Here is a 25,659-nt window from a genome sequence, read left to right as displayed (position 1 = left end):
ACAATGCCTTAGTTCGGTTGCACGAAACTGATAACTTTTATTATAAGTATTCTAAAAATGTAAGTAGTGAAATGTATTAGAAAACCTTTATTCGCATTTTTAGCTCTATAAAAGGCGCTCCATAACTAAATTGTCCATCTCGTCACAGGAGACCAGAAAATCTGCTCATCTCGTTAAATGTTACTAATAACTGTAATTTCCAACATACATAATGTCTGACGTTAACTATCACTTTCGAATATCCTAATAGACATGATAAGTACTCTTCGGAGGCGTTAAGTAAGAATAATAAGGCATAGCAAGATGCAACCGTCAGGTTATACAAGTTGTTAGCATTATCATTTAAAGTAATTGAAATAATATGTTATACAAATCTTCTTCTTCCCTTATCCTATTTTAAGTGGGGTCAGGTCAGAATGTTGACCTTTGTTTTTCACGTTTTTTTACGTTACTTCTACCTTCCTTTGTCTTTTATATGGCTTTCCATTGTATCTATTGCTTTCTTTCTTTTAACCCATTGACATTCTCACAAAATTTTCATTTTGCTCAATGCTCATGACAAGAGAGTTGTTCTTACCATCACTTTTTTTTCCGTCTGACCTAAGTTATTATAAATACTAGCGCCCGCGACTAGACAAGTCTATCTCTGAGACATATTGCCTTATAACCAGTCCAGAAGTTATGTAGTGCATTGCAAACAATTCAAATATTTAATTCAGGATTTTTTTTTCCTTTTTTTCTGTTTGCAAATAGGGCAATGTGAGCAGTCCTCCAAGCTCTCAGTTCGTATCCCGTTAATTGCAGAACACTGTCACCGCTCGCCACTTCTGCCTATTGTTCTAGCCACGACACTTTCTAACCTAATCTCTGCTCCTTATCTCCCATAATAATTGCCAGCTTTTACAGCTTATGAATCTTATTTTATTTATCCCCTCATTTCTGAGTGGTTTGTATCAATTTAGTCATCGAAATTTCTCATTATAACTAGGCAGTCTTGATCACTGTTAGATAAAATCTACTACAGATAAATAGAAATAATATACATGTAATATGTTCGAATGAAAACACTGCTCCTAAAACACAACCATAATATCAAGTCTTTATCTTTCAATATAAAGCTTTTATTAATAGATAAGGCAAGTTTATCGCTTCCAGGTGTCCCAAAAGTTGTATCGCAATTGTATTTCCTACAGTAATGTGCACTGATACCTAGGTCCAGTACATAGAAAAAGTTAATATAGACCATTAGCGTGATCACCAATTTACTGATTAAATTCCAAGTCAAATTAGAATGTAAATCCCAACTTTTAAATTGATACCTCATACCTGGATCCGATACATAGAAAAAGTTATCATGTTTGACCTTTAGTGTGATCACCAATTTACTAATTAAATTCAAAGTCAAATTAGAATCTACATACCAACTTTTAAAATCAAAAAATCTTTTACTCCATAGAAATGGTGCTGACTTCGCATAGTCTTCTTTATTGGCCTTAATTTCAGTTCTGATTAAATTATCAGTTTTTATTGTGAGGTACCTACTTATCTATCCAAGACTGGGTGAGTGGGTGTGCACGAAATATCTCGTATAATTACGATCTCAACGGAGCTCTAATTCGTGAGTCACGGCTGAGTGAAATGGTACGCGGTTCATGATCGCGTCCGCGCCGTTTCTTACAATTATGTTACAACGCGTGATGAGAATTGTAAATTGTACTTACAAATTTGTCATCGCCCATGTGACGAATTCAAGGCTTTCAAATAGCGTACAAATAACTTTCGATCGAAAGTCACGACGCAAAATAATGATCCCCATTATAGATGTTCGTTTGATTGATAGACCCTCAGATAGTTCTAGACGGGAGCAATAGGAGTGCATATTGTTTGTGTGGTGTTCTGATAAGTAATCATTATATTGTCACAGACCGTCGTGTAGCGTGGGTTGGGTTGTAACGGTGTGCCGTCTAAACTGGGACACATCGACATCGGCGTATGTAATCCTATTATGAGCTCGTTAACGTAATCCCGGTCGGACCTCAATTCTTCGTGTGTCTACTTTTACCATTCGTTTTCTAATCAAGGTATGTGAAACTTATTGAAGCTGAGAGACTAGCTGAATCATCATGGGTGGATTATCGCATTGGATTCGCTTCGGTAAAAATCAATGTGTCATCGATATAGCTAAGCCTGTTACACCATAGCTCAAAAGTATTCATTGTTTTGTTGACTTATACATTTTGATAAATGACTCACGTCACGACGCTAAGCGTCCTTGATTTCGTGAGCATTAAATACAATAAATTGCACTATTAAAAGCTTCTCCCGTTGGGAAATTGTCACCTGGGCTATCAATAACAAACGTTTTATTACAGTTTTGAATTAAATTGACATGCATATAATTATTGCTTCAGTGAGCTGACACAATAACGACTGAATAAAATTATTTGCATACATTTATTTGTAATTATATGCAATAACGACTTGTCGTGCAACATTCCACCAGACCAGAGTTTTGAGACTGGGCATGTTCAAGATATAAATTATTCATGTATTGTATATGAATGCAGCGTGCTTAAGATAAAACCATCCACAAATTGTCCACGTGTACGTGATTCTAAAAGCCCAATTTCTTGTGCCCATTGTCAACGAAGCGATGCTATCATATGAGGGCGTTGTCGCGATAAACTGAATTTCTCAACTGATAAGGTTTTTTTTTCTATAACAATATACTCATTGCTTGTTTACTTCGTGACTTTGTCAACTACCTGGTATTTAGGTTTCGTGTAGTCAGTATAATCTCCATCAGACATTATCTAAACACATACCTCATTGGGTGCTGGGAATGCTACACTTATGTTTCTGAATAATTAAAATGTATCTTATAGCTTAGGTATTATATGTTAGATCATTTTAAATTACTTATTTAGAGTAAACCATATGTTTTATCATGAAACTATGTGTTCATTTGTGATTGAAAATTCTAATTTATAAAGTCATCGCCACATATAGTCATGAACCAAAAATAACTGTAACCTCGTTTCTTTATAAGCTCACGACAAGTAACCATATACCGTCGCTTGCCAAGGGCGTAAAGTTCTCATCTCGTTGCATTTTGTCCTGAGCTCGATAGAGGCAAATCACGACTCTGATCGCAGCTTCAATTTAAACCTAGATGACATCTGTTTACGCTAGGAGGTTGCAACGATACAGCATGACTCATTTAGCTCGGATAAATTCAAATCCCTTAACAAAATTGGCATATTTATCTTGATAATATAATCAAGGTCCCACTTAGCCCCATTATCTAGCTTTTAATGTTTTATTGACGTCTCTAGTTTAACAAAAAATACATTAATTAAGGGTATGTTTATACAATCAAATAAGTTCTTAAGATTCATGTTTTTTTTATTATTATTAACTTGAGATCAGTTTTCATATATCATAAAACGTAATTTAATCTAGTTCCAAAGATCACAACTATTCTCCTCTTATTACATTGTAATTTATTTGCTATTCTCCTCAATGAAACAATGCATATCATATTCTGCCTTGATATCTCCGCTCGTATTATCTTCATCTATGTTATTCGCAAAAGGATCATTTTCATCTACGATGACGAACTTTTCATTATTTTCATAGAAATTTTGATCGGCTTTAAAAATTATCTCACAGATTGCTTGTTGTACCATATTTTTCGTGGTTTCCGAGTATTTTTTCATTTTGGATGATATGAAATTGGCAAATGATTTTATCTCGTCATCTGTATCTGATGTATTCGCTATTGGTGGCGGCTGTGGTGTGGGTGATGTATTAGTTGATACAGAAAAACAGGGTCGTTTCTCGCTAGAATTTGGGGCCTGGATGTGATGTTTCAGCAAGGTTCGTTTGAGACTAGACGGGCTTCCGTTGTTGTCTTCGATTTCGTCATCTAAGTTTTCAGAATGTTGTCCTTTCTGTTAAATAATAAGTTCATTTGAATTAACTATAATTAAACGAAAGCAATTAATCGAATGGAATACATAATATGAAAGAAAACACTTGTATAATAAAAAAAGTTAAATTTACCATTCGCTGACGTTCCCTTTCATTATCTTTGTCCATCAAAAACATCAACTCTTTGAATGCAAACCAGGAAACCACATAGTTGGGTGAATCTGTAAGAAGTAAATAACGATTTTATTCGAGTGTTTGCGATTTTACTACCCGCCGCCTGCTTGACGTCAACTCTCCTTGGGAATGCTAATGTTGTCTATCTGCTACCAAGGCTATGTGTTCTTAGTCCTCTCGTATGACATTCACTGGAAGATATGGAGTGGTTCTATTCTAGGGCGGAACCTCACCCACGTCAATTCGTAGTATTAGGACTTCTATTATCTAATCAATTTTTAAATAGTGGATCACCGCCAATGGATTGTACCTCAAATTATCTTAATGTTAACATATCTTTTATTGATACTAGTAATATACCCGATTGTGTATGACTTTAAATACCCGCTCTTTATATATATTATTGGAACTTAATAAAAACAAATATTTAAAAAAAAGATAAAAAAAGAAATAAATATTTTAAGAAAAGATTTTATTTTAAGAAAAAGGTACAATTTGTAATCCGGATTAACTATTTATAATTGAAATAAGTTTCTTATAGAAATGTTATTTTTGTCACTAGCTTTTATCGTCGTTAAAGCGATTATGTTTCTCTTGACAAAAAACCACGTCCGTGCAGTTGAGGAGAGTTGGGAGTAGTGTTGCGAACTATCGATAGTTTTAAAAGCAATACTATCGTTACTATATATCGTAAGTAGGTATCGATAGCTATTTTGGAGCAATACTATTGATTGATAAAGGGCAATACTATCGATAGTATCGAACTGTCATGACGTGAAGACGATCGATAGTATCTATTCTATCGATAGCAAATCTAATATTTCAGGGCAATACTATCGATAGTCTTCTCGTCATAACAGTTCGATACTATTACTTTTCCTCAAACTATCGATAGTTGACTATCATGAGCGGCAACACTAATTGGGAGCCGATGCCGACATCTCGTATCGTATGTCATCGAGGTAATAATATTTTTTGTATGTTAGATAGATACAGTGTGGCGCCACCCTAGTCGGCTTGTCTTATATTATTTGTCTTTACATAATTTTAATTTTGTAACGGTGTCCTCAGAAGGCCAGCGTTGTGGCTCTCACCGCAACATTATGCTGATAGGCCTTTTTGGTATACACATACGCCCAGGTTGTTAATTCCTGTATAATAATTTAGATTTAAGTTTGTGATATCAAATAAACAATTTTTCTTTCTTTCTTTAATGTATGCTAGTATTTTAATTCGAGAGTGTAAAGCATTGTTTATTGATGTTTTTTTTTTAAATTGCAATCGACAAATAAACTTGGGGAAAACATACACAATCGTTTGTATGTTTGCGATAACTTTCGAACCGATTCTGATTTTGATGCAATTTAAAAGATCAATAGAATTTTTAAGTTCGTGGGGGCAACAAAATTGGTTAAGTCGTTTTTGAAATACCTATTCACAATTTTGTAAAAATGTATTGTTTTCGCGAGGTCCAAGTTCGCGGCGAACAACTAGTTATTAATATACCTATATTAACTTACCTCCATTGTTATCTCCCATTTTATGCATAATTTTAGCCTTTTCACGCCGAAAAGATGACATCAATATATTCATTTTGTGTTTACACTCCAGTGGCGGCATGTCTATCTTTTTACCAATTTGTTCCCACAATCTCGGCTTCAATGACTTCTTGTAATATAACGGATCCTTTTGGTCCCATAACGTTGGCCTTATCCTGAATTCACGTATCAACTGTATACAATTCATTTCGGTCCAATTATCTAGATTAGCTGTTGCCATGTTGTAATTGAAACACGTAACAAAACACGTTGAACTGTGTTCTAGCGAACGCTACACTACACTGAGCAAGATGGCGGCCAACGTGGCTGCTCTTTGCCGCGCCGGCAACAAGAATATTAGACTGTTGCAGCAACCCGTACTCGATAAGTGTCCCTTTCTGGCATACATGAAAGCGTTCGTGAGCGAGCGAAACAAATATACGGTTTTTGTTATCTCTTAAAGCGGTTATCGCTCTGTTGCTGTATCGGACGAAGTTTTTATGTACGCGTGCGTATAGTGTGTGTAGATTATTTGCGTCGACCTTGGTCGAAGCAACGCTTTCATAGTCACAGTATAACACAGCCGCCGGTCATCGCTCGTCACGTGCATTCCGTTTGCATATTGACAATAGACATAAAGTGTATACCGACAAATAATAGTTTGTCAGTAATGCAATTTAATCACCTGTTTAACAATATCAATAGAAATAAATATGCAAAAATGTGACTTGTTATTCTCTGATCCACCTAATATATGTATGAATTGAAATACCAAACAGCGCATCCGTATAATTTGAAACCTTTAAAATTTAGATTTCAAATCATTCATATGTCCTTACTGTTTAACCTCACGTGACCCCGTGCTTCATATTAATCTCGCCTTGAACCAATTCGCCGACTACTGATTTGCTTAGGTCAACCAACAGTCAACACCTAATAGAATCACTAGCAAATCTAAAAGTAAATTCATACAAATGCAAATGCCAGAGACAACATCAGTGTATTTCGTAGAAAGAATAATCATTATTATTTAACCGCTCATACCTCACACATTTCACAACATCGTTGACAGGAGAGTGCTGGCGGCGTTGTCTCTGATTCACGCCATCGACAAAGTTCAACCGCTGCTTGAATACCAAAGAGGGGAGATTAGTCATGCGATGCACTCCTGTCGTTCACACGCGTCGAACAAGATCTACAAATGATAATAACCACAATACAACGCCGACGCTCGATATTCCAATATCTGACTTGGTAAAAAAGCTTCCGCGCTTGCCAGCAGAAAATAACGTAGAATCTTTTAACTGATCCTGATCCAGATCCTGACACATTTTCTTTCAATTTTAATACATTCCTGGAAATCTGGCGTATTTCTACGGAAAAGTTAAGGAGAAAACCAAAACAGTACATATCGTCACATAATGTTTGCATATAGCGACGATATGTTCGTACTTATATAGTATCTGTTCGTATCATATGTTTAATTAATGTTGTGTAATCGTGCTACTGTCCAGTTCCATTTCTTATTAATCTCTAGTTGTGTGTCGTGTTTAGCTGGTTGTGCCAATTAATTTATCAGTATCTTTGTTTCTACACAGTTGTCACGATTTTTTTAACGTCTTAACGTATAGACTCTGATATCTATTAAGTTTAGTATTTTCTTTTATATGTTTGCGAAATTGATTAAAGAATGAATAATATAAGTAGCATTCGATGAGCTAATTCAAATCTGGTGGTAAGATCATAAAATCATAACATGTAATAAGTACCTACCTATAATGATTAGGTAAGTATGTTGAAATGTCCACATGAAATAAAATGTGTCGCGTGAATATGAGCCTATTAATTTTAGTAAATCAAAAAATCTTCCCATTTATAATCTTTACGTCCTGACATTGTGACAAAACTCTTCATGTAATATATAACATAATAAAAACCAGTTATAGGCATATTTTATTAACGAAAACGCCTAGTACTTACTTCATTGTTTTCTTAAGACGTCGTCGTTTCCAATTATCTACCGGCTCGCTTTCGTTTTATTTCAATCAATTACTCATGCAAATATTCTACTTCCATGAATATTCAATCGAATTTTTTTAATGTCAGCTTTTTTGGTGCCGTCAGCCGCTTCACTCGAGCCATTAAATAAACGGTTCGTATCAAATAGGCTGTACTGTGTCTGTAACCAGTAGTGTTGCCAAGTCTCGGCTTGCACATTTAGCCGCTAATGGCACAGTGTGGCTCGCCAATGTGCAAATGTTCCCCATTTTGTATTTTATTTGCACTGTTAATCATGGACCAGACTGATGCGGCACTTTGATTAAGATCGTGAAAAAACTTACGGACTTACCTTGTAATTTAAATGGCAATTACCGAGGTGCAACAACTGATAGCGCTAAATTTAAAAAATCTCTAAAATCCTAATAGCATTTAGTTCTTGTGTTAAACAGTAAGATTTTGACTTGTCTTCCATTAGTAATTTCAGCCTATTTATGTCTGGAGTAGGAACATTAATCATAAATAGTTACACAGGCAGTCGCCGACGACGACACGCGTCTCGGATAAATCAGTATTACAACTCCGTAAAATCATAAAAACATATTATTCATTGATCCCTTCTATACGAGTATATTTTTTAACCAAGACTCTTTCCTATAAGGATTTGTGGATTTACTTTGCTTTGATAGTTTTGTCTTAGTTTATGCGGTACTTTCGTATTTTTTATAAAGTTTTATAAAACAATGAACCAATTTGAAGTGAAATAAGTTATGCATTAGCCATTGACTCACTTAAAGTCTGAACTGCAAATCAAAACAAAACTAATACCACAAGCAACGTAACAATGTGTCATTTAATTACTAATAGTAGTTGATTCATTGTTGCAATGAACAAAGCCATGAGTCATAATAGTTCTTTTCTTAGGAGCTTTTTGTATTAAAAAATCTCAATCGATGCATTACGGCATTAGTATTCACGGAATAGATATCCAATTGGCTGTTTGACAGTTTTATGAAATAAACGTTTGTACAAAATTTCTGGAAGATGTCTGCATCAAAATTGAATTGCAAGATTCCACCCGAGTTCCACCATAGTTGCATTGCAAGTTAAATAAAATGTTGTAAAATTAACATAAGCAACGAACTGGAACTGCCATTTAAAGACTACAAAGAGTCATCTTTAAGTAATGTCTTTAATAGAGGGTTAATTTGTTTTTAAAAGTATAACCGATTAAGCAATAAACATGTTTGTTTCAGGTAAGCGATCGAGCGCCATGTGTTTGTTGTCTCAGACTATTGGATCAAAGTCCTCTTTACTTCTTACGATAAGTCGAATACGGTGATCATTAAGGTAGGATCAGTTATCTTACTTATGCACAATTAGCTAGGATAGGATGAGGATACACAATTACAGACATAGCGCGAATTGTTTTTCTTAAATTGTCGCGCTTTTTAATCTTAGTTTTTTTTAATGCTACTGAACAACCAAAAAGGAGTTCGGCCCACCAGACGGTAAATGGTTACCGCAGCAGATGAACACCTCTGACACTATATAGGAGTGAAACACGCGCGTTGGCGAAATTGAACATATTATTCTGATTTTTTCGCTGGCAGCCAAACTGATAAAGAAGATATTAATGCGATTTTACTATAGCGGATCTAATATTAAGGAAATATTGGAAGAATATTGCTTTTCGATATCACAGAATTCGCGGGTCATATGAATAAATATCAATCGTATTCCGATTCATCGGTTTGTATGAAAGTTATTTTAAGTACTCGTTCATAACTTTTTATAAGATCATCGGCCTCCGTAAAAGGGACTCCGAAGCAGTTCCATGTAGATTTTATTTCATTTGTGGACATGTAAGCTCTCGGAATATTCATTTTTATGTCTCTTTATGCCCCACTGTTTGAACGTCACTGCTCGTCATTACAGATAGCATACTTACTAAATAACCGGTCTCTGTTGTATTTATTTTTTCATTGGAATCAACATAGTGTCAATAAAAGTACAATAAATTCAAGAACTAATGCTCTGGTTGTAGTAAAAGGAGGTATGCAAGATTATTATATTGTTGTTTACGATTTTGAACTATATCATTATTTTGCTAATTGAATAAGTATATTTTATCTGAAGGTATCATCTATTAATCATCAGTCCTTTAGAAATTTTGTTTGTAGTTTATGCCCTTCCCATATATAATCCCATCAATGTGTATTTTAGAAGTTCTTAGGTGGTCTAAATTATTTTGCATAATAATTACTACGCAAATAGTTGAAATGTAATGAATATTACTAAATTTTCAGATGAAATATTGCCCCTAAAACATGTTAGTGACTTTCGTCATTTTGATTTTCATTGTGAATCTTTTGCCGATTCGCTGAAATATTAACAAAGCACTAACGTAATTTATGATGATGACTATACCAATATAATAATTGTCCGTCAGTCAGATATCTCAGTTTTCCCAGGTGCGGTTTGCGTTGCAGCACGCTTTCTAACTCTTGAACTGTCTGTTCGACACCGACTTTCCAACTTGCTGGTAGTAGCGGCGCCAGATTTCCATATAGAATGCTATTGTCACCACGATACTAGATGTATGCCAGTACAAATTATTGGCTACACGTTTGCAATATGAGAGGCATGTTAAACTGAACGGATTAGCATAATGTATGGATAAAGCTTGTACTTAAATACTTATGGACTTTCAAATATTTATGGCTAAATTAATTTTAGCATATGTTGCTTATAAGTTATATAATTGATATACACAGCTTTTTATATGAAAAAAAGCAAATTATAGAAATGTCACTATCAAATTGATGTATGCTTTGAATCTTTGGTTTTATAAGACTATACGAAATAGCTGCTAAATCAAACAGGTTACCAATATTTAGAAATTAACATCAAAGAAAATGCTCCGTAGTATCTATTTAATGGGCGTTTTCTGCTTTAATTTTATACGCTCTGTTAATGCCACGTCCGATTTATTAAAATAATGTAATATGTATATAATCGATAGAGGATTTAGCATAATCGACCCCAGGAAATATTTGTTGTAATTGCTTGTATAATCAAGTCTTAACGCAAATAATAATAATATCGTCAGATATAGAAAATATTTACAAAATAGTTCTACATTCTAGCCATAAAAATGTAATGGGTTTTAAGAGTGGTACAAACTAGAAATAATATCAAAAATTATTGGGTAACTTGTGCAAATTTGTTCGTTCAGTGTAATCTTACTTGGCTTTTAAGCCAAAAAGTCTAACTTCTCTTCTTCATAGTCGTATTCCTTATGACTGAGGGTCGCGGTCATTACATGGAATGAAACACACGTAACAACTTTCTTGGCATTATTAATGGAGTGGTTTGCCATTGCCTTCTCCATTTCACACACAAATTAATAATCAACCAGTGTGCAGGTTTCCTCACGATGTTTTCCTTCACCAGATTTCACCGGATCGGAAAAGGGTAATTTAGTCTTTTTTATCTAACTTAAAACAACTGACCATATCATCATATTTTTTTTGTTTTGTATAATGTCATTTTATCATTATTTTCTCTATAGTGTCGATATCCGCTGTAGAATAGGCAGATTAACATTTATTTCAATGAGAGGCGAACCATCTGTTTCTTCATTGTTTTGTGAAATTTGGAACGCATAATTAATGGGTCAAATGAAGCGTTCACTTCCGCCTCTTGCTCGGCTCATCGGCTCATTTACATAGCCGTAAAACCGAATACATAATGCCCGAATATCGTATACAAACATATGAGATCACAGCTTTTACTGACGAGTATAAGGGCGATGCCACACAGTACACGAAGGGAAAAATGTCAAAGGGTGGGATTTTATATCAAAATATTTCTTGTTCGAGCGCATTCCTATCAATGCGGTTGATTAATATTTTGATTACGTTAGAAGTTCCATTCGGTTTTCTGTTTCATTCATAATTTTCAAATTAAAACAGAGATAACTAAAGTGTTGATATTATTCATGATCTTAAAATTGGTTGAATCGGCCTTTTGGAGGTACCTCTTCTTAGTTCAATAGATAAAAATCTTTTTTTTTTTTTGTTTAAAATACTCGCAGTGTGTAAAATTCCATCAAAAGCGTGTCAATTCTGCTGACGACAATTGTTGTAACTGCTAATGTTGTTTCAATATGAGTGCAATAAGTGTAAAGAAATCACTATAATCAATCTTAATGGAATGATGACCAAGTTTCACACCCGCTGTTGTGGCTTTCCATCAATGATACAACTTCTTACTAGTTTTTCTCGGATTCGTCGCTCTTTTCTTGCCATGCTCTGTTTCATCCCGCTCTAATTCTGTGCACTTGATTTTTATATCATTAAACTTAATTAAATGTATCGTGTTCACTCTTCACTTAATGTATCTTCTATTTAAATCGTAGGACGTTCTTGATGTGGTGATGATACCTTTACTCATGGCGATAAACATCGCTCGATAAAGCAATCACGATAGAAAAATCCGAGCACGCACGAATGGCCACGAATTATCCTATCCTCCATTCGGAATTCCATTAATCTATATCTTCTATATCCTTTGATCACATATCTCGCGCTCAAAGAGTGCCCGCCTTATTTACAGCGTCATACAATGTTGTGCGCTCTGTGCGTGAACTGATTCTTATAGCATTCCTGTCGTCATCAACGGAGACATTTTTTTTTCGTTCCGCAGTATCTGATTCTTAGTTTTGACTTTTTCCTGCATTACTTCTATACATTCTCACTCTTCACTGTTTGAAGATGTTTTTAGTCCTAATAAGCCGCTTTATTATTTTTTTCAAAAACTAGTTCATTTTCAAAATCCATATATAAATATAAAAGAGTCAGAAGTCAGTTATTAGCCTCCAGTCCTCCACAACACCTCTTATCGTTTCGTGAAAAGGGGTCAGAGGAAAAGAAAAAACGAGAACAAGAAGGGCTTTCTCCCGAGGTGAAAGTCGTACGTCCTTCAGCCGACATTAAATAGGACGGCGATGATTTAAACGCTCATAATGAAGTCGTCCTTTGTGCCCCGGCCTTTATTTGGGATTTTCCTTTTACGGTTTTATTTTTGTTTTTATTTATTAGAGCGCTTTGTAGATATGACACTCGATTTTAGTCTGCAAACCACAACAGTAATATTCGTCTAATTCTATCCTGTTGCTGATCTTATTTTCAAGTTTTTTTTTACAAACGGATTCGTTTTTGTTACACTTATTATGTGTGTTCGTAAATAAACATCGTTTTGACCAGTTGTATGGTCGTGGTGTTACAAGTATGTTGCTTTTCAAAATAATAGTATTCGTCATATTATCGGGCGCTATTTTCACTTGACCAATTTAAACCGTCTACGTTATATTTAAGTTCATGGAATCACGTACAATTTACACACCCAAAAATGTTTTGTCTGTGATTCTGTTATTGTTAAAGTATTTATAAAAACTTTATCTTGTAATGGAAGTCAGTATGTCCTTGAGAGCTGTAAATCTGTGAGCGATTATTTACTCGCTGTCCTTAATGACACTGCTCTTTGTGCTAAAGACTTGGCATCTCAATATTTATTCTACCTTTTCGATGATTTGTTTGAGACTCTGGTATTTTTATCACTAAGATTTTTTGCTATAACGTTAATAAATTCTTTGATTCTCCAGTTTCCGGAAGCACTGACAAAAAATGTTTATAAAATTCAAATTCAAAATTCTTTATTCAATTTAGAATTATATACATCACTATATATGCGATTGTCTTCATTGACGACTGTTTGATTCAATATCTTAAGTATATGGAAGGTGAAACCTGGAAACTGGGTGTCATTTACCTGTGAATTATTTTACGCTCTGTTATAAGCATCATCCATCACCATTACTTTTGTTATTAGAGTCTTCATGCATGGTTTTTGGGTCTCGATTCTTTAAAGCGAGCTTAATTTATCTATGTTTACCAAAAAACATCGAAAATATTAACATAAAATATTCAATGCACAGCGTACTACCTACAAATGGTATTATAATCGTACGCCAGGGCGAACCGTTACATCGGGTGCATAGTAATGTTATCATATGACCGGAGAACAAAAGATTTTGTGTATACAGGACAGCGGCTGATTTATGGTACGTTTACAAAATCAAATATATGCTAATAGCGACCGTTATCCTACGCCTGTCTCTTACATAAAGCTTATAGACCCAGAGTTGTGAAAAGTTCGGGCCGAAATTTTTCACAATGCCCTGTTTCAGTTTTACTAGTTTCTTTAACTACCCTTTACCACCTTTCCAATTCACATGGTTGTGTTGGAAACTCTTTACTAACTATATGTTTTTAAATTCTGTGGCCAGTCTTGTTCTTGATATTGACAATATTGTTAAATTCGTCATTAATATTCTCCTGATATTAAAATATTTTGTTCTCTTCGTTCATTTAGTTGTGAGATAGCTGTAGTCCACTTAGTTTTTATCCATAAATTTCATTATTTCACCTGAGATTTGTAATTGTGGCTGAAAAATTCTGTTAAAAAGCAGTTTTTATCGCAATGCGATTCCCCTCAGTCAGCAGCCATTTTGCGGTATTTAATAACGGGTGAACAAACGTGACGCCACTTTATGCAACCATTAGTACATTATGCGTTATTAATTCTGCCAGTACTTAAGTAATTAACTCAAAACATACTAACACATTTTTTTTTATTAACGGTTCCATTAATATCTAAACAGTTCTGTGAAATTGCAAATGTGAAAATTTTTATGCGAACATACATATAATGCCGTTAGTTGTATTGCTTGTGAATGTTTATATTCCAATTTGCTCATCGCAGGTGGCAAGTCATTTTAATTTAGGATGATATTCTTAACACCGATTCATAATATTCTTAACATACGATCTCTATAAAAAAAAAACTTGCATCATGTTTTTTAGAGTGTGATTTTATTTTTGGTTAAATCTGACAAAAATCTAACAATTTGAATTTTATACGTACTTGGGTATCTACTCATTCATAAAATGTACGTAATTTTCAAATTCAATACAACAAACAACACCTCATAAACATTTGATAGACAAACATCAAGTATAAATTCGAGAATTGACACCATTCCGACAGTTCTACTAGTATTTATAGAGACAGGCAACATGACACAGCGGCTACCTGAGGGTAAATGACCACCTGACCCATATCCACGTCCCGACTTTCACCGGCGGCCGTTCACCCGGGAACCGGCGCGTAAACACTCGTTCCAATTTCAAATTGGGAGCTCGAGGCCCCATTAATTGAGGGCGAATTCCAATTAAGAGGTCGTTACGTACCTCTTATGCAATTAGCCTCGTCCGCTCGCTCCATGGGAAAGACGCCTTTCGAATTTAGAACTTCATATTCTCTTTATTAATTGATTTATAAATAAAGGCTTATGTTTTTATCAAATAGTGCATTTTCCGATCTTTAATTATTTCTTGAAGTTAGGTCTTCTCTGACATTATGTCTCCATTGCCAAAGAAAGTTAAAGTCATCAAGCCCAAGGCACATTACCAAAGCATCATTAAATTTCATTACATCTATCTTTGATTTACCTTTCGAACCCATTTTACTATATTTAATTTTGTAATCATCATAGTTGGTACTAAACTGAAATTTTATGTGTCAATTTCATAGTTACTTACTCCTAAAGTTCCACTCTTAATAACATTTTAATGGAAATTAAAAGTCGTATCGCTGACGGCCGTGGAAAGGGTGTTATTAGGAAATTTACGATGGCCATTCTGTATCATGATAAAACACATTTTGAGCTTGCGTGTTACGTCTTGATTGTGGCAACCATTTTACTTGTAATTCTTTTCTTGCTTGATGTTATTTATTGTGATGTAATCACGGCCGTATAAATTAACGAAAATGTTTTTTTTTGTAATTTGGTATTTTTCTATTATAATATCTTTCCAATACCAACTAATATTATAAATGCGAAAGTAAGTTTGTTTGTTTTTGTTACCTCTTCACGCATTATCTACTGGACCAATTGTTGAAATTTGGTACACGGGTAGAAAATAACCTGGAATAACAAATAGGATACTTTTTATCCCGAAATTTCCACAGGAGCGAAGCCCCGGGGCACAGCTAGTATTAACTTATGATATATTCATTATTATTCACTTATGAATATTTACATAAAGCTCTTATTATTTAATAATAATAAGGGCTTTATGTAAATATTCTAAGTTACGTACTTACGTATCAATGAATTTAATTACTTTGGAAGCGCCTATTTCAAGCACCATAGGTATTTTATAAATAGAATCATTTATTATTAAATCTAATACATAAATCTCCTTTTCAATGTCCACCTATTACGTACATTTAAATAAAAGCCATCAATCATGTAATTCATTCATCGTTTACCCCACCTTGTACGTGGTGGATTATATTCTCATATACTGTAAATATTATGTCTGATTTCTTTTCTTTTATTTAAATATTCTTATTTCTCATGATTATACTTAACCGAGTTATTATATTACTATATTCTTTAACCCACCTGGATTTATGCCGCAATCGAATCAGTTGCATAGACGATCTATTGTGGAGCTGTGCGATTCCCACCAGAATCAATTCTATTACAAAACTAATTGATTCTTGTCCCCAATGCGCTGTTGAAGTTTTGTAATTATTGCTCGTTTCGAAACAGTGACAAAGTTATGTATTTGTCAACATTATATCTGTCTAGACTTAACATTCCATATCTGTTGGATATGATTCCTAGAATTAATGGATTCCTTATGTCAGCTTTAATGTCGATATTTTACTAGTTCTTGAACACCAAGTTAGCAGTTGTAATCGTCATTCGATATTCAATCTATTTCTTAATTTTGTAAATTAAGACATTTAAATTTCAGTTTATTTACATTTTGTTCTACTACTACAGACCTAAATTAATAAACATGAATTGGGCATTTGCCTAGGGTGATACTACATCAACAGTGTCATTATTATTGGTACTATTTTTATGATGTTTTTCTCGAAGAATCGAGTGGGCGCTGATTTATCCTATTGTTAAACTTTTGCGATGAGATAAGTGTGATTTCAGGTGATAATTGAACTTGATTCTTACTACAAGGTCAACTTATCCGACATTCCAAGGTTTGTTTGTTAGTCTCCTAGAAATGGGCGATTTATTGACTGTTATTATCACTATTAGCCTATTTCTGTAGTAAACGCGTAGAAAATGGTTAAGTTTTTTTGACTAGCATGATTATTTCACTGCTAAAATGACGTGTTTGAATTTACCAATTCTTATGTGCCAGTATTGTCTGATCCTGCGACTAATTTAAGTACCTTCCTCTCATGGTAGGTCTTTATGTTTGAATAATCAAGAAGATTTACTTTACAAGTATATTTTTGTTATTTATTCTAACCATTATGTCTAGTCGAGAGTCTCTAGATTATAGAACGTGCCAACCCACTTATTATAAGTCAAACAGAGCTACTTTATTGTTTCCCACTCAAAGATCCTCGATGAGTTATCAGTCATAATGATCTGTATTTACCCAATTTTAACCGCCATTGTTGGCTAGTATAGACGAAACGTTGTTTGCGTAGATCCAGTCATTGAAGTGTCAGCTACCTTGTAAGGATTTCTATGCTGTATAATGTATGTATTAATAGCGCAGATATTGCAATGGATTCGGGTTTACGTACTGCCCACCGTAATGCCTTTATCTGCCGATATGAAGTTCTAACTGGATTAAGGTGTGCCGCGGAGATGTAGAACTTTTGCTAGTTTCGAGATAAAGTTCTTTATGTTTGGTTTCGTTGTTGGTTGGTATTGATTGGAAAAATAAAGATGAATCAAGAATACCTAAAAGCAATATAATAGAGAGGGACCTTTTTTCCAATTTAGAATCATCGTTTCATTTCATTCATAATGGACTACAGCGTATTGTAGTCATGCTCTGATCGAAGACGCTATTTCCGCAATAAGAATTCAACAAAACTTTCATTATCCTCATAACGTCTTTAATTCAAACCTACATTAAATTAGTGACAACCCTATTTATTGGCGAAAGTCAAATAAAAGCGGCGCCGATTACTCAGTTATTGAAAGCAGATTGTGACTCCGAATGAAAGCGCTCACAACGCGTAACACCCGGGGTTAATATAATTACGCTTTCTAAAACGTTTCCTATAACTGAGAGGAAAAAAGAAATTGAATGTGCGCATGCACATAAATGGGCGCCTATTGTGTAAGACTGTACATAAAATTGTGATAGAGCATTCTACTAAGTTCGATTCATTCGATTGTTACAATAAAACTAACACTGGTATCAGATTCATTCAAGTCATCTAAAGAGAAGATGAAAAAAAATATTAACTGGTCCGACACAGTGTAACATGCGACATTTCGAATAAGAAATTAATCTTGATTCCATGCAAATCTAATAATTCTACCCAATTCATACAGTAGTTTTTACTTTAGTTCTCCTATTGTAAGATTTTTTTATGTTCCAGTGAAATTGTTCGACGTTATTAGATTCCTAATTCATGGACTCTGTGTCGTGAACGTAAAATGAACACGCATTTGCATTGCAGATTACATACAGCAATTGAAACAGATGCATATGTAACAGCTATAAACAATGGAATTTCTTTTGTTATATTTGGGGTAGGTCCTGCTGTCACCTAATATTTGATTGCAAATGTGTAATAACATTATTTCTTAACGTGTTCATGTTTTAATTATTTGAACTCACGGGACCTATATACAACTTGACATGAATTCAATTATATGTGACAATCTCTTTGTGAGTAATTTAATGAATGAACAAAAAATACGCACACCAATTACTGTAATGGAATAAAAATTCCAAGAATCCTCGTGACGATATATCGTGACTCTTCCTGATATATTTTTTGTTTTTTGTCAACGATCGAGCGTTGAATGGCATATACAGTGCAATGTAAAACTTGCATCTTTAGAGGTGAACCAGGCTTGTATTCAAAACTGAAGGGACAAGTGGACCTTGAAGTAATGCTGCGCCGACCGCAACCGAGATGCGGTAAAACTATCTATAGTATATTCAGGCTTGGCCAGCATTCAGATTAAACAAGGTTGCCAGAGATAGGGGCTATTCAGACAGCTTGTGATAAGTAATTTAAAATTCATACATTGCCATTATTTAATGATTTTATTCCATTTTTTCATTTCAAAAATCTCAGCAATCTCTTCCAAATCAGTGAAACAGTCTTGAGTTTCCCACTAACCACAATTCTCAAAGCACACCATTAAAATTATACTCTTTTCTGGTCACCCACATACCCAATTTGTTCACAATCTGCATCACTAGTTTTATTTTTACCGTTGATTGCTGGATGTTCCATTCTCCAAAACCTTATTGTCTAGTCACCTTTTATCATCGTCGTTGTTTTAGAAAAAATCCAAATTATATCTCGGTCATCACGAACGTGTACTGTTATGAACATCTTCGGGTAATCATTTGGTCGCAATATTTATTTCTCCAGCTTTATTAGCATCTTGAAACTCTGCCATAAGACTATCTAAATTGGATTGTGGTTTTATTATAAACTTATTACTGGAGCCATGAGTCAACTCACGGATTTCACCATCGTAGTCTGTGAAAACATTTCAATTCTCTCTGGGTCCGGGTAACGTCCTAGATCGATATAATTATTTATTGGTAGCTGCATAGCTTGTTCTTTCTATTGCACGTTCACTGACATGTGTTGAATAATCAGTTTTGCAAGCGATCGTATTGTGGAGGCAGTCGCGTGCACAGCGCGAGGGCGTCGCCCCAGTGAAAGTGTGAAAGTGAGGCGAATGCGCTCGCGCAAAGCAACTAGGAATATCAGTACGAACCGTCTTCTTACTGCGCTTTTCAGATTTACAGTTCAGTTATTAAACTCGATACTAATTCAGCTGGTTTTCACCAAGAAATTGACTTTCTACTCCACCACTAGAAGTTTTAATCCAAATTAAATTTTATTTTGTTACACACAATTTACTTGGTTTTTCAAGCAGGCATAATATTATTTTACGCGTAGTTATAGTATTTTATCTCTACCGAACCTATTCGAAGACAACATGAAATATTTAATTAGCCAAAGTTTAAAGATTACCCGAGTTACTCATGTACTTTTTTTGTACTTTCGGGTACATGCACAACACACGCAGTATCAACATGGGATTATATCAGAGATTCACAACACAATGCCCTCTGCTTTGAAAACGGTCACGTTTTATAACACTAACAAAGAGGTTGCAAAAAACTAACGAGCTCGGGAATAAATTTATCTGGAGTGTTAGCCTAGTTATTTAGCATTAGTTAGCATGTAGCTAACAGTGCGCCGTTTCCGTGTATGTAGCATTAGCAAGAAAAGCTGGATCGAATGAGCTATACGAGGAAGAAATAAATCCACTCGTTGAACGCTTTGATCTGGTGTTAAATCTGGTAGATAGGCGCGCAGTTATTCCTACTACGCAAAATAAAATTGTTATTAAATAACTTTCGTGGAAGAATATGGAAACTGTGTGGTAATTAAATATATTTAAGAGTTTTAGTAGTTACTTTTACTATTAAATATTTCACAGTCAGTGACAATGAACAGTGTAACGTTTGTAGTTAGTGTCATCGTCTTAGAATAGAGAACCACTCCATATCCTCCTGTGGATCTTGTACGAGACGACTAAGGGACATTTAGCCTTTGCAGATTATCATTTGCCAAAACTATGTGTCCCTTACCAGTAGGCAATAATATCATTCGCAAAGAGCGCTGACGTCCGGTTGTAATATCACAGTTGAGTCTTAAAAATTTGAAGGTTTATTTTTTACACTGAGCTTTACGGCGTCACAACCCCGAATGCGTGCGATGAGATGAGAGAGACAATGAAATATTGCTTCCGCTTTATAGATTATTTGCTATTATAACTTGCATTGCTGTACACCACAAATTGCCATTTTGTAAACATCATTTACCTGCCGTTATTAAACGACCATAAACGATGTGGGTGTTCGCCTCCCTGTGCTCTAATTTATTCTTTAATATATTCAAGAGGAAGATCCAGTTAATTGAGCGAGTAAATATATAAACCTTTATTTGCTAATAAAAATTCTGTAAATATATTATGACTATGAAAACTACACGTTTATTTTTCTTCTAAGATGTCCTTATTTTGTGATACGAAGTGAGACAGGTTTCATGATTAGTAATGCACGGTGGCCGCGCTTTACGTCGCTCTCTCTATTGTGCACCGTATGACGTTTCACAATCTTTTGTGCCGCACCAGAAGTCATCATTCTTTCATTGTAGACCACATCTGAACTTTTTGTGCATCTCGTCTTATCTGTCGCGCTTTGCCGTTCCTCGGGCATTAACTAATGTCCGCTGTCTGTCAGATGATATCGGGTCCTCGTTAGTGGCATTGTGGCGCCCACGCTAGGGCTATCGTGGAGCCCTATAATGGAGTTCTGGGATTACCTATTGGTGGCCAGATGAGCCGTTTGCGCTGACATTCAACTGAGCTTTTGAATTATAGTTCCACTGTATACAGACGAGGGTAGTGGCAGATAGCAACGTGGTCTCGAATTTATACTTCCACTGAAAAACCACAATTATGCGTAGGAGTATGTCAATAACACGAAGATGGACCGTGTGAATATTATGGAGAACGTCTCTTGAGAACACGCGGGAACGATATATCAGTAACACGCACCAGAGATTCTATCTTTTGACCTTCCCTAATCACCAATCTCTACGTGTACTGTGGAAAAGAACAAGAAAATAGTGTACAATTCAAAATCTACGGTAAAATTCGTTTTAACAAACGTATACTCAACCCAAATATCGGTACACTTGCAGCCAAGTATTAATCATAACCATTTACATTTCAAATATTTAGTGTTACATAACTCCAAGTTGATAGGCTGAAAAATAAGTAAGTTTTTATATGATTGATCGGTGCATTTCTTTTTTCTCAAACCGCTCTCACTCTCCGAGAATTTGAATGCAAAATCACTGCCATTGTTTTTATGCGGTCTTGTGAACACGTTATCTAATACACTTCCCACAATGGATCAGTGACCATGCTGCTCCTAAACAATGATTCCGTCGACACCGGTTCCGCTCTCTTGAATTGGGTAAGTGGTGCATTTGACGAAACTCACTTTTTCACTGCCCTAGTTTACTCCACTGTTGAATTTACCAATCGACGATCGGTTGTTTGTCTGCAATTATCAACGCGCTTGTGGTTGATTTTCACACTAACCAGTGCATTAGAGAGTCTGTCAATTTGTTATGGAAATTCGCTCTGTGTCTTTTCACACGACAATTGGGAGCGAGACACTACAACTAGAGCGATTAATATTCGAATGCACCGGTTTTAAAGGAATCTGATGTCTATTGCTAAGCGAAGGTTTTTACGTAGTAGTTTCATCAATATTATCAATTTTTTTTTTCAAAGTAGAGTTTGTGTATAGAGATTTTAGACAAAATGTCGTTTTTGCAAAATTTTTGATCCATATAAAAGTAATTTAGGTCAAACTAACCCGCAGCTACACTTTCGCTGCCGATATGCAAATCAGAGCGTGAGGCTAGTCGGCGTTTGTTTTAACGAGATTTTTTTTTGTTTTATTCAAAAACAAATCACAAATATATATCTAATGCATTTTGAAGTTACAACAAATGTCGATGTTATTACAAACCCTATTATCCAGTAATTGTCTCATCCACCGCAGCCGCTTTCACCTCAATTCCAACAATTTCCCTCGTCTCGGCATCTGAGTCCTGTATCTCAACTAAATTATGTACTTATTGCTATACAGTCACAACGTTCACCCAGTAATGTGTGGGAAACGGGCGTTCCAACTTTTTTAATTGCCTTGTGTCTGTTGTGCGGTATGTTATTATTGCGGGGCGTAATGCAACGCGGGCCACAGAAGTAAGGCGTCTAGCTGTCTCCGGACAATTTCGTTGTTAATTATCTTCTATAGCCTCGCTGACTGATCGCCGGCACGTCTCTGTCTGTAACTGCTGCTTGGAAAGTAGGTACGTGTTGGCTTAGCTGATGCACGCCCGACATCTATTCTCGGAGGTTATTTTCGACGTACAGCTGTTGCGTTACAGGTCAACGAACTATCTTTGCTATAAATCTGCCTTGTTGTTTTCTCATTTGTGTGGTTATTTTCATCATTGGGATGTCTAATGGGAACTAAGCCCATTTCTAATATAGTAAAATGTAAAATTGCATTACTATTACGTCTTCTTTCCTGCTCCTCCTAAAAGAAAAAACTATTCAGATATTTTGCTGATTGTGGTTTATCATTAACATATCTTTAAGAAAGTGATTTCAAGTGAATGTGGCATCTGGTTTATCAATTAGATAGATAAATCAATGTTTGGTCGACCAACCACTACTCGTACATCTAAAGAAAGTGGTAGTTCACCACTTCCAACTTTCCCGCAATCTATATTTAACATCTAAAAAGAGATGTTGCTATTAGATTATCGTAAAACTGTTATATGTATGAATATTAATATTATAGATGACATTAACAATTTATATGTCAGAACTAACTTTAATGTTTTTCATAATTTCTTTAAGATTAGTCCGTTATTCTGAGGCCTGGATGGCAATATGACTGCACGTTGAGCCAAAAACCGTTGGGAAATCAACAGTGCAAAACATTTTCAGCAAGATAATTATTTAATGTTAATTTGTACTTTGGATCGTGATAATTTACCATGGTTTTACTTTAAAAAGTAAAACTTCATCGATGACTTTTCGAATTCCCTAGGTCAAATGGTTGAACGAAACTATAAACGTTTAACTTTTTGGAATAAGGATAGACGGATGATGTTGATTTTTTTTTTTCAGAATTTCGAATGGATCATGTAAATTAGGAGGTGAGTTTATTAATTGCAGTTTGTTAGTACTGTAATATTAATAAACTCCTATTAATAAATTCACCTCCTCATTTATGACCTATTATGGGGTTCTTAGTCCAAACATGATTTAGTAACTGGACCTTCGAGATTCATATTTAGAACGATCTTAATGCTTAACTTATGCAGTGAACATAAGTTTTTTCTACATTCCTAGATATGAAGCAAGGTGAGTCACTTGCTAATAACAAGACGATCGTGACATGGACCCTGTAATTTCGTCTCAGATATACAAGATAATTTCCTGGCCGTAAATGATTATAGTAATTACAAGTGTAGTTGCCAAAATGAAGAGCTTAATACAACACAATGATAAGTACATTGATTCAAAAACTGTTTTGCGTTGCGTGTTGTTCGTTTATGTCTCTATCTTGAATTCATTAAAAATGTTTTCGTTATCAAAATATAATAAATAAACGAGTCTCGGACGACTATCAACATAGTTAATACGTATGTCTTAGACCCATGGGACCAACACATTACAGAGGATCTTGGTTCAGCATTAGGCAGAGAAGTCATATCATTTCCATGTAATTTAATTTGAGTCTTGACAGATATTTTACGTAAAGTTACATCTCGATTGAGCACATTAGTGCCACGAAACTATATATAAAGTCACACACATTACAAAACTCACCCAAGTTTTTTTGCCCAGTAATTGCGTCTGCTGACTGAAGCTGTCATGTTTTTTGCCTGATACAATATAATAACAAAAACATACAACGTTCCCGGTTCTCGCGTGGAAATTATTTAATCATAAGCTTTCAAATAGCCTTTCAATTTGAATTGCCGTTTTGAATATTTAATTTTTTGCTACAAGTAGGTACAATCAACTGCATTGAAAGTTACTCGCAATGTATCCGGCAATAGTGGTGAAACAGCAATCAATTTGGGTAAGATGAGGTGCTTTTGACTGTACAACTATTACCAATTATTTTGAATCGGTCACGACTTCTTACGGCTAACGCTACGGGTTAATTTTTGTGGAACTTGTCATAAACGGTATTTCCTACGCCACACCTGAGCTGAAGTGACAGAAATGATACAATTTGAAAATTTTAAATTCGCAAAAATATTTTCAAAAAAATTTTGCTGTCTCTTTTTAAAATAATGTTTATCTTCCGAAGGAAAAACAATTGCCGTTGCATTCTCAAAGAAAATATAACAATGGTATTCTAACTACCGTTAGTTATATTTTCAAAAGAAATCCTTGACGTGGATTTCCGAATGCGTCATTTGCGGTAACTACCATAAAAACTAGGTCATCAAAACACATTTTGCGGAATCATTCACTTGTTCTTTTATTGGATCTAATTTTGTTGGATAACGAATGACTATAAAAAGGATCTATGGAAAGAAAAAAATATTTAGTCACATGTATTTTACCTATTGGTAACAAAATGATGCACGTGTCTGCCCTCATGTCATCGCACTGAGGCGTTCGATCGACTGGCGACGAACCCTTGTCACATCTTGATAGCGGCAATACCGACGTCTTTACTGCCCGCCAGAATTTGACAAAACTCTTCGCTTCATTAGGATTAGCGAGCGAATTTAACCATCCTCAAGTTTCTTCACTCAAATATAATTCCTAATTGACGAGAGAATTTGCAAAAGTTATTCTCGGTTAATATCTGTCTATATTATTCATCAAGATCTCTGTATTAAATTTAGAATTTAGTTCTTCAGGCAAGTGCTCACAAATAATATAATTCAACTTAATAACTACTTCACATTTATCTGTTTCTGTGAATTATTGATTTATTGTTCATATTGAGACAGGGTAATTATCGAAGTTCAATAAAGTTATAGAAATGTTGCATTGAACCCGATAAAGTACACCAGAAGTGGATAGGCGCATTGTTTATTACGTTGGCGCAGTACTGATGTCACTCTAATATACTCTATCCACATATATGTACGTAGATAACGAGGGCAGGTTGTTCACCTTTCACAAGGCTCTTTGTGCTTAGAACATCGCATGACAAAATACAATGTGAGTATTCAGACCTATTTTGAAAGCCAAAAGTACAAAGTACATAGGCGGTTCGCGCTCGGTTCA

The 25,659-nt window shown here is 35.0% G+C and overlaps 2 protein-coding genes across 4 annotated transcripts in view; one reads left to right on the top strand and one right to left on the bottom strand.

Annotated features, from left to right (window-relative positions):
• The window catches only part of twin, a 137,288-nt gene that overhangs the window by 80,242 nt on the left and 31,387 nt on the right, over positions 1–25,659 (top strand). Inside the window, exon 1 of one of the 3 annotated variants that reach the window (XM_064436141.1) lies at positions 8,973–8,993. The exons of the other annotated variants lie outside the window; for them this stretch is intronic. The gene's annotated coding sequence lies outside the window, so the exon portion shown is untranslated. Of the gene's footprint in view, positions 1–8,972; positions 8,994–25,659 lie in introns of those variants that run through there. 3 annotated transcript variants of the gene reach the window in all.
• On the bottom strand, positions 3,385–6,005 carry LOC128672291 (uncharacterized). The gene is made up of 3 exons (XM_053749339.2): positions 5,628–6,005; positions 4,066–4,154; positions 3,385–3,953 (listed from the first exon to the last, which is right to left on the bottom strand). Exons 1-3 carry the CDS (start codon positions 5,884–5,886, stop codon positions 3,504–3,506), a joined length of 798 nt encoding a protein of 265 aa, XP_053605314.1. The 5' UTR covers positions 5,887–6,005; the 3' UTR covers positions 3,385–3,503.

Source organism: Plodia interpunctella, chromosome 9 (assembly GCF_027563975.2).
Source record: "Plodia interpunctella isolate USDA-ARS_2022_Savannah chromosome 9, ilPloInte3.2, whole genome shotgun sequence".
In the NCBI taxonomy this organism is placed as follows: Eukaryota; Metazoa; Arthropoda; class Insecta; order Lepidoptera; family Pyralidae; genus Plodia; species Plodia interpunctella.
The sequence above is the reverse complement of the archived record's forward strand: the minus strand, read 5'-3'. Positions and strand labels throughout refer to the sequence as shown.

Coding starts and splice junctions, on each gene's coding strand:
- LOC128672291 (XM_053749339.2), bottom strand. CDS start 5,886: ATGGCAACAGCTAATCTAGATAATTGGACCGAAATGAATTGTATACAG. Junction 4,155..5,627: donor AATGGGAGATAACAATGGAG/GTAAGTTAATAT, acceptor TACTTCTTACAG/ATTCACCCAACTATGTGGTT. Junction 3,954..4,065: donor AAAGGGAACGTCAGCGAATG/GTAAATTTAACT, acceptor ATTATTTAACAG/AAAGGACAACATTCTGAAAA.